Source organism: Oncorhynchus tshawytscha, linkage group LG23 (assembly GCF_018296145.1).
Source record: "Oncorhynchus tshawytscha isolate Ot180627B linkage group LG23, Otsh_v2.0, whole genome shotgun sequence".
In the NCBI taxonomy this organism is placed as follows: Eukaryota; Metazoa; Chordata; class Actinopteri; order Salmoniformes; family Salmonidae; genus Oncorhynchus; species Oncorhynchus tshawytscha.
Window position 1 is genome coordinate 12,974,621 of NC_056451.1, and position 8,865 is coordinate 12,983,485.

General features: G+C 40.6%; 1 protein-coding gene across 5 annotated transcripts; it reads left to right on the forward strand.

Moving 5' to 3' along the window:
* The first annotated feature begins 417 nt into the window (after positions 1 to 417).
* LOC112222930 lies at positions 418 to 8,805 on the forward strand. Of its 5 annotated transcripts, none has more exons than XM_024385797.2 (15): positions 418 to 527; positions 690 to 763; positions 995 to 1,271; positions 1,778 to 1,929; positions 2,103 to 2,156; positions 2,249 to 2,531; positions 2,638 to 2,807; positions 2,950 to 2,973; positions 3,281 to 3,346; positions 3,517 to 3,799; positions 4,751 to 4,902; positions 5,023 to 5,127; positions 5,780 to 5,872; positions 7,972 to 8,254; positions 8,411 to 8,805. In XM_024385797.2, the coding sequence occupies exons 2-15, from the start codon at positions 694 to 696 to the stop codon at positions 8,550 to 8,552; spliced, it is 2,154 nt and encodes a 717-aa protein (XP_024241565.1). In that variant the 5' UTR covers positions 418 to 527; positions 690 to 693; the 3' UTR covers positions 8,553 to 8,805. The 5 variants fall into 5 exon arrangements, with proteins under 5 accessions (XP_024241565.1, XP_024241568.1, XP_024241569.1 ...); XM_024385800.2 differs by having other exon boundaries at positions 5,783 to 5,872; XM_024385801.2 differs by having other exon boundaries at positions 2,638 to 2,786.
* The last annotated feature ends 60 nt before the right edge of the window (positions 8,806 to 8,865 follow it).

Below are 8,865 nucleotides of genomic sequence, written 5' to 3' on the forward strand. Positions count from 1 at the left end.
ACCGTGTGTAATGATCTGAGTGTAGTGGGTGAAGGACACTGCATACCGTGATTCTAAAATGCTGCTATATTTATTCAGTGGTGTTCAGTGGCCTGCCTAGCACATCTTTTTTGCAAAATATACAATTAGTTTTATATCACCATTTAGGACTGATTTAGAGGTGGTTTTGGACTGTACATGATGACAGGGCAGTGGCCATTTTGATGTCACCAGGTTGTTCCACTGAGCTTTTACAGCAATCAAGGCCGTCTTAGTGTGTCTGTGAAGCTTCATCATGTCTTATGAACATACTTAAAAAAGTACAAGATGACTAAATGTGGCATGCCTGTGTCAGGGCACTGTATATGTAATGCTCCATGGCACAGTCTTGTTTGCCACTTTTGAAAAGTAAACAGTTCTTTGTACATGGCAAACATAGTGACTCAGAGGTCAATGGACCCTTCCTATGTTCAATCCATTTCTGCCAGTCCCTGAGGACCCAAAGGAATCCCCTCTAATGCAGAGCATGCAAACGCATTACTTCCACGGTAAGTTCCCAAATGTACATGATAACTTTATTTTGAGTAGCCTACTGCAAAATGTGTCAGTCACATGTCTTATCTGATCTGTGACATTTCAAAGAACTGTCTGGTGAACAGAATGAATCTGCTGATGTTAGTCTGTGAACCTCTCCTATTTGTTTCTGTCAGCAAGATGAAAGACGTAATTATACTCTCCCTGCTGGGGATTCTGGGAATGGGAAGGTGCTCTAAAGATGAATTAGGTTGGTCAACGCTTTTACCTTGTTGGGTTCTATGGGAATCTATTTTCTATTGTTCTATATGTAAAGTTAACGCATAGAAATAGTGTCATTATTTCAAATGTGGATATTTAATTAAATACAGTATTTAAAAACGATTTTATAACATGTATGGCGATTATCAGATGGTAACATGATTTATGGTTCATCTCTGTTCTGAATAGCTATCCTCACTATTCTCCTTCTGGCCCACAGTGAATGTTGCTCTGAGGGGCAAAGCAGCCCAATCATCCACATCCTATGGAGGCACTGCAAAAAGAGCCATTGATGGAATATGGAACCCAACTTACGAATATGACTCCTGCAGCCACACTTCGGGAGAGACCAGCCCCTGGTGGAGGGTGGACCTGCTGGAGACCTACCAAGTCACCTCCGTCACCATCACCAACAGAGATACTTTAGCAGAGAGGATCAATGGGGCTGAGATCCGCATTGGAAATTCCCTGGAAAACGATGGCAACAGTAACCCCAGGTATGGCACTGCCCTTCATCCTACATTTGAGCATTAGAGGAAAATAATGTTGTATGCCCAGGCTATGGAGGCTACCTGGGCTATGTCACAATTCTGTTATTCCTCACATCCTATCTCTTCACCTGCTTCTCAATAGTATTGAGGAGAAGGTTCAAGGTGCCTCCATAAGGACTTTTTTATCCAATGGGTTTTGACAGTTGCATAAAGTAGCTTTAGTACAAATGCCTTTGACAATTTTTACTCCACTAGATTCCTATTTTATGTTTACTTTTCACTCCCATACATTTTCCCTGGCACCCAAAAGTACTCAGGCAGGACAGCAAAATGGTTCAATTCACACACTTGTAAAGATAATTTTACTGGGTAACTTTCCCTTTTACTTCTTTTTTTTTTTACTCAAGTATAACTGTTTTGTACTTATTCCACAACTGGGTTTTAAAAAGGAGGCAAGGATAGAGGATATGAGGAATCCACCTCCTCCTAATATGTCTTACTCTTCCATCCAGGTGTGCGTTGATATCCTCCATCCCCGCAGGGGGCTCCACCACATTTCAATGCCACGGGATGCAGGGGCAATATGTCAATGTGTTCCTCAGAGGATACATGCAATATCTGACCCTGTGTGAGGTGGAGGTGAATGCTCATCCTGCTCCTATTGGTACGTATCAAAACCTGGAAGAAAATAACCTAACAGTGTGATCAAACACATATAGAGATACATATTTTGATGGTGATCCATTTGTGTGGTAGTTTTCCTTTTTTATTAGCTATAAATGGTTGATAAGACCTGTACGTTATAACTCTCATGTATGTTTCATTGTGTCTTATAAGAAGAAATGGGACCAACTCAAGCTTCAGAACTCAACTTAATTGTTCCTGTTACAGGTAAACCCAGATCTATACCACATAAGTATGTTATATAAATTAATGGATCTTTGTACTACATTGGTAAGTGTAAACCTTCTATTTCCCTAAAGACAATGTTGCCTTAAAGAAAACGACTCGCCAATCCTCCCAGTACTCCTACATGGGGGGCTCTAACAATGCCGTGGATGGAAGACGCCTCTCCATGTACAAAGACAAATCCTGCAGCCGCACCAAGTCCCAAGTCAACCCATGGTGGAGGGTGGACTTGCAGCGAGCTTACAACGTCACCTCCATAACAGTCACAAACATTGAAGACGTTGATCCAGAGATGATCGATGGTGCTGAAATCCACATTGGAAACTCGCTGCGGAATAATGGCAACAGCAATCCATTGTGAGGAGCCTCATGAGCAAATATAACACAGAGCGCATTTGGTGTTTAAGATTTGAGATCAAAAGCCTGTTTATACCATGTGTTTTTGTTCGATTTCCTTCTTTAGGTGCGCTGTGATCTCCTCATATCCCGCGTGGGAGGTCATGACCTTTCAGTGCAGTGGGATCGAGGGTCGCTATGTGAACGTTTTCTTGCCGGGCTGCAATAAACACCTGTCACTGTGTGAGGTGGAGGTGAATGTGGGCAGCCGTCCTGGTGAGGAGCAGACATTATATGGTATTGTCATCAATTAACGGAAGGGGCAATATGTGATCACTTCATCTAAGTTTAGAAGCTTGTTAGGGTGAGAAAATCATGACATTTGTTCAAACTTGACCTATTCCTCTAAATTACAACAAATCTCTTGGTCCTTTTACAGATATGGAAGAACATCTTTCCTCTGGTATGTACAGGGTTTTAGTTACTATATCTCTGATGTGTTATTGTTGGACATCAAATCAAATCAAAATTTATCGGTCACATACACATGGTTAGCAGATGTTATTGTGAGTGTAGCGAAATGCTTGTGCTTCTAGTTCCGACCATGCAGTAATATCTAACAAGTAATCTAACAATTTCACAACAACTACCTTTTACACTTGCCTACATGGTAGCTATTAGATGACTTGAAGCCATGGTTAACTGTCTCTTAACAGTGTGGGTTCAAAGCCTGTGACTCAAACCTTTATGTACTGTCATGTTTCCTGTAGACAGGAGGGTGCAAGATATGAAGAGAGGGCAAGACATTCTATGCCCAGACCATACGACTCGATATGGTAACACAATATACATTTTAAAAAAAACGTTTGTTGTATTATAGAGAATGCAACACTGTTTGAGAAATGTTTTCATTGAGATCGCTGATTAGTACAGCTATGTACTGCATCTTGAACTGACAATGAACCATTTGTAAACCCATGATTTTAATCTTGTTTGTTCTGTGAAGAGAATGCAGCCACTGGCGGGATAGCCAGTCAGTCGTCGCAGTGGGACATGTTTGGAGATGCCAACAATGCCATTGACCTGAGCTGGACCAACCGGTATCTGAAGGGGTCCTGCAGCCACACGAAAGCAGAGGTCGACCCCTGGTGGCGGGTGGACCTGAGCAAGACCCACAACGTCACCGACGTCACCATTACCAACAGAGGGGACTGCTGCTCAGACAGGATCAGTGGAGCAGAGATCCACGTTGGGGACTCACTGTTCAACAACGGCAATAGCAACCCACTGTGAGTTATCTTCGTAACACAACTTCTGGCTGGCTATACAACCCACTATGTGTCATCCCGGTAACACAACTCTCCCTTAAACAACCCAGCCATCTCCATAACTCATCAACTATGAGGATTTAATCAGACTTAAAGGGGCAGTTTACATACACTTAGGTTGGAGTCATTAAAACTTTTTTTTAACCAATCCACAAATTTCTTGTTAACAAACTATGGTTTTGGCAAGTCGTTTAGGACATCTACTTTATGCATGACACAAGTAATTTTTCCAACAATTGTTTACAGACAGATTTTTTCACTTAGGCTACCTGAAACATTTGTCCCAAGTTAAACAATTTAAAGGCAATACCAAATACTAATTGAGTGTATGTAAACTTCTGATCCACTGGGAATGTGATGAAAGAAATAAAAGCTGAAATAAATAATTCTCTCTAGTATTATTTTGACATTTCACATTCTCAAATAAATTGGTGATCCTAACTGACCTAAAACAGGGAATTTTTACTAGGATTAAATGTCAAGAATTGTGAAAAACTGAGTTTAAATGTATTTGACTAAGGTGTATGTAAACTTCTGACTTCAACTGTAGCTATGGATACAATGACTGACCAGCTATGATATCAAAATTATAGTTGGAACCATGTTTTGAGGCTATATAGTTTGTTTAAATTTACTATGTTTAAGAACATTGGATAAAACAAGATTATATTTTTTGGTTCTGATGGGCTATGACAGTTGAACTAAGCTCATGAGGCATTTCTAAGATATGTTCTTCAAGAATCATTGGGTACATATCATTAATTTATACATCCCAAAATGGATGTAGCAACTGCAGATTGCCCCTTTAAGCTTTCAGGAAACTCGTCCCTGATCCCTTATTTTGAGCAAATACTGTTTGTCCTGTAATCATCTTGTAACACATAACAATGCTCAAGATTCCTATGCCTGTAGGTGTGCCAGGATTCCATACATCCCTGCTGGGCAAAGCAGGACATTTCCGTGCGGTGGGATATCGGGGCGCTATGTCAACATTCTCCTCCCAGGAAAAGAGAAGTACTTGACTTTGTGTGAGGTGGAAGTGCAAGCAAGCACCTTTCAGGCAGGTATGGGCTCCATCGTTCAGAATGTGCACCTTCTCCAGCAGATGCCTTTTTTATTATCGTTTACCGATATACATTTTTTTTTACTCCACTCCCTTTCTCCCTGTGTCCTCCTTTTTCCAGGCCTGCCTTCAACTGCCCCCGAGACAGCAGTTACAGCTCCAAACCTAAACCTGGCCTGGTTGTGGGATCTTCTGATATCCCTCAGAAGGCCTGCTATTCGGAAAGGTCAGCTACTCCTACATCCAATCATACAGTATCCTCCAGGCTAAAATTAGGACCAGAAATCCTTAACCAGAGGCTTGGATTTGACACAATATTCCATATTCACCATGCCATTTTTCTGAGCATGGGCAGCGCCATTGAGGGCTGTCCCTATTATAAAGTAGTCCATTTCTTCTTCTTCTACTTCTATGAGTGTATTGGCAGTACCAAAATAAACTGAAAAGGTGCATACCACTACCTACTTTGCTGGAATGTGTAACGTTTGAACAGATAGATGTACTGCCACCTGCAGTTATGGAATGTTTGCTCAGGAGTATAATTCATTGGTTGAACCCTCCTACTGACCTACTGTGACCCTTCCTTAACCCATAGCAAGTCCTACCCAGTTGATTACTTCAAAATGGTGAAAGTCCTCAATGGTGCTGCACATGCTAAAACAGGCTTTGGGACAAATGCTCCCTCTAACCAACTCAATGGGTCAATTACATTTCAACACAGTTGATTCTTGGAGGGCCGAATCCTGACTTCAAATTGATGTATTTACCTCAAGTTTCATGCATTAGGATTAGACCTGAAATGAGTTGACATGTGTTAGTTTCAACTCTGCTGTTGCATTGATTTCCCTTACTTCTCGTCTTCTATTTCTCCCCCGAAGAAGAGACCTATAATCAAAACAATACAGACGAAGAGACATTTGATCATGAGAAAATATCATTTGAGTCACAACGTCCCGTTGATACAGTGCCTGGTAAGTTACCCACATAGTCTGCAAAATGCAAGCTTACCCTTGTTGTGTGTCACGAAGGCTGTGTTTACATAGGCAGCTAAATTCTGATATTTTTTTCACTAATGTCTTTTGACCAATCAGATTAGCTCTGAAAAAGATCTGATGTGAAAACATCTGATGTGACTGGGACAGAAATATCAGAATAGGGCTGCCTGTGTAAATGCAGTCTATTCCACTTACAGTGCCTTCAGAAAGTGTTCACACCCCTTTGACTTTTTACACATTTTGTTGTGTTACAGCCTGAATTTAAGATGGATAACAACAACAAAAAAGGTCACTGGCACAATATCCCGTAACGTTTAAAAACAAAAACAAATGAGTAACAAACAAAAGCCGAAATGTCTTGAGTCAGTAAGTATTCAACTCCTTTGTTATGGCAAGCCTAAATAAGTTTAGGAGTAAACATTTGCTTAACAAGTTGCCCATTTGGGCATGGTGAAGTTATTAATTATACTTTGGATGGTGTATCAATACACCCACTCAATACAAACTCAGTTGCCGGAAAGGAAGAAAGGATTTCTCCAAGACACCAATGGAGACTTTAAAACAGGTACAGAGTTTAACGGCTGTGAAAGGAGAAAACTGAGGATGGATCAACAACATTGTAGTTACTCCACAATACTAACCTAACTGACAGAGTGAAAAGAAGGAAGCCTGTACAGAATACAAATATAATAGAAAATGCATCGTGTTTGCAACAAAAGCACTAAAGTAATACTGCAAACAATATGGCAAAGCAATTCACTTTTTGTTCTGAATAAAAAGTGTTATGTTTGGGGCAAATCCAATACAACACATTTCTGAGTACCACTCTCCATATTTTCAAGCATCGTTGTGCCTTCATCATGTTATGGGTATGCTTGTAATGGTTAAGAACTGGGGAGTTTGTCACGACTTCCGCCGAAGTCGGCCCTTCTCCTTGCTCGGGTGGTGTTCGGCGGTCGACGTCAGCGGCTTTCTAGTCACCACCGATCCATGTTTCAGTTTCGTTTTGTCTGTATTACACACACCTGGTGTTCCCATATCATGTTCCTTATTTAACTCTCTGGCATACATTTCTGTTCTGTCCGTGATTGTTGGTGCCTTAAGTGGTTGTTGTATGTGCTAGTGTGTATGTATGTTCCTATTTGGAATTTTTGCTTGACTTTTTGAGTAAACTCCGTTCCGCAACATCTCTGCACCCAATCGCTGACAGAGTTTTTCTGAATAAAAAAATACATTGAATGGACCTAATTCTAGAAAACCTGGTCCAGTCTGCTTTCCACCAGACACTGGTGGCTTTAGAATCTCAAATATATTTTGAATTGTTTAACACATTTTTGGTTACTACACGATTCCATATGTGTTATTTCATAGTTTTGATGTCTTCACTATTATTCTACAATGTACAAAATAGTACAGATAAAGAAAAACCCTTGAATGAGTAGGTGTGTCCAAACTTTTGACTGGTACTGTATATATTATTATTATTATTATTTAGTTGACATAAAACACCGTAAAAATACCAGCAAATCAGCTCAAAGTGATTTTAGTTTTGGAAATCTGTTCCAAAGTATTCCCACGCATAATAGATATTTGTGACCGTATACAAATGTTCGCATGGTTTAAAAATATATTTTAACTAAACATATGTTTATACTTCCTGCGGTCAATTTGCAGTTTTTCAAATGACTTGTAATTATGTTCCGGCCCCCTGAATTTTTAAAATAAATCATCCCACGGGTGGATCTAATTTGATGATCCCTGTCTTAGACTTACCGAGAAAGACTGACTGCTGTAATCGCTGCCAAAGGTGCTTCTACAAAGTATTGACTCAGGGGTTTGAATACTTAGGTTAATGAAATATTTCTGTATGTCATTTTAAATACATTCGTTAAAATAAAAACATTTAGTTCACTTTGTCATTATTGGGTATTGTGTGTAGATTATCATGTTTTAAATGTTGTTTTATCCATTTTGAATTCAGGCTATAACACATCAAAATGTTGAATATATCAAGGGGTATGACTACTTTCTGAAGGCACTGTTTCCCCCCCTAACTCTTGTTGTGTCCCCCTCAGAGAATCTAGTCTCCGGTGGAATAGAGGTCCATTCCTCCCAGTATGACAACCACGGTGCTGCCAGCAATGCCACCGACAGGAAGCGTAACCCACTGTACCATGCTGGCTCCTGCAGCCACACGGAGGCAGAGACCAACCCCTGGTGGAGAGTGGACCTTTTGGACACATACCAAGTCACCTTTGTCACCATCACCAACAGAGGGGACTGCTGTCTCCACAAGATCAACGGGGCTGAGATCCGCATTGGAAACTCCCTGGAGAACAACGGCACGACCAATCCACTGTGAGAAGATATGATTCATGAAGCCTTGGCTTAGATGATCCACAGCAGTCATGTTTTGGAGATGTTGTGGCGAATTCACATCAATGATTGCAGGTTTCATGATCAGGAAAAACCTCTGGCAGTATGCTCTAACTTACTGGTATGTGTGCGTTTCAGGTGTGCTGTGATCTCCGAGATGAGAGAAGGGCAGCCAATGGATATTCCATGTAACATGGAGGGACACTATGTCACTATCGTTCTCCCAGGCAGAGAGAAGTACCTGGCACTGTGCGAGGTAGAGGTGTATGGGGAAAAATGATGTCCCCAACCAATCTGAAATGACTCATTTTACAGGAAAGATCCAAATAAGGCCAACATAGTTACCATCTAACTACAGAATCACTTAATATTTTGAGAAGTGTGGAGAAAGTCACTCACTATTTCTCGTCATACCCAGTGGAATCTCAAATAGTTTTCTTTGTTGAAGGCGGACGCCGTATTATAGCCAAATTATAAACAGTCACATTTGTATTCAGGTGTGTATTCTATTAATAAAGGCTTGTTACTGTGAATCCAGAAACCATTTCATGAATTTAATATCCAATTCTGTCAAATGATCAACCAGCAAAAAC

What these genes read in the sequence shown, in the direction of transcription:
- LOC112222930 (XM_024385797.2), top strand. Translation starts at nt 694, where the DNA reads ATGAAAGACGTAATTATACTCTCCCTGCTGGGGATTCTGGGAATGGGA. An exon ending in AAGGCCTGCTATTCGGAAAG is followed by an intron (nt 5,128 to 5,779) that starts GTCAGCTACTCC and finishes TCTCCCCCGAAG; the next exon opens with AAGAGACCTATAATCAAAAC. An exon ending in TCCCGTTGATACAGTGCCTG is followed by an intron (nt 5,873 to 7,971) that starts GTAAGTTACCCA and finishes TGTCCCCCTCAG; the next exon opens with AGAATCTAGTCTCCGGTGGA.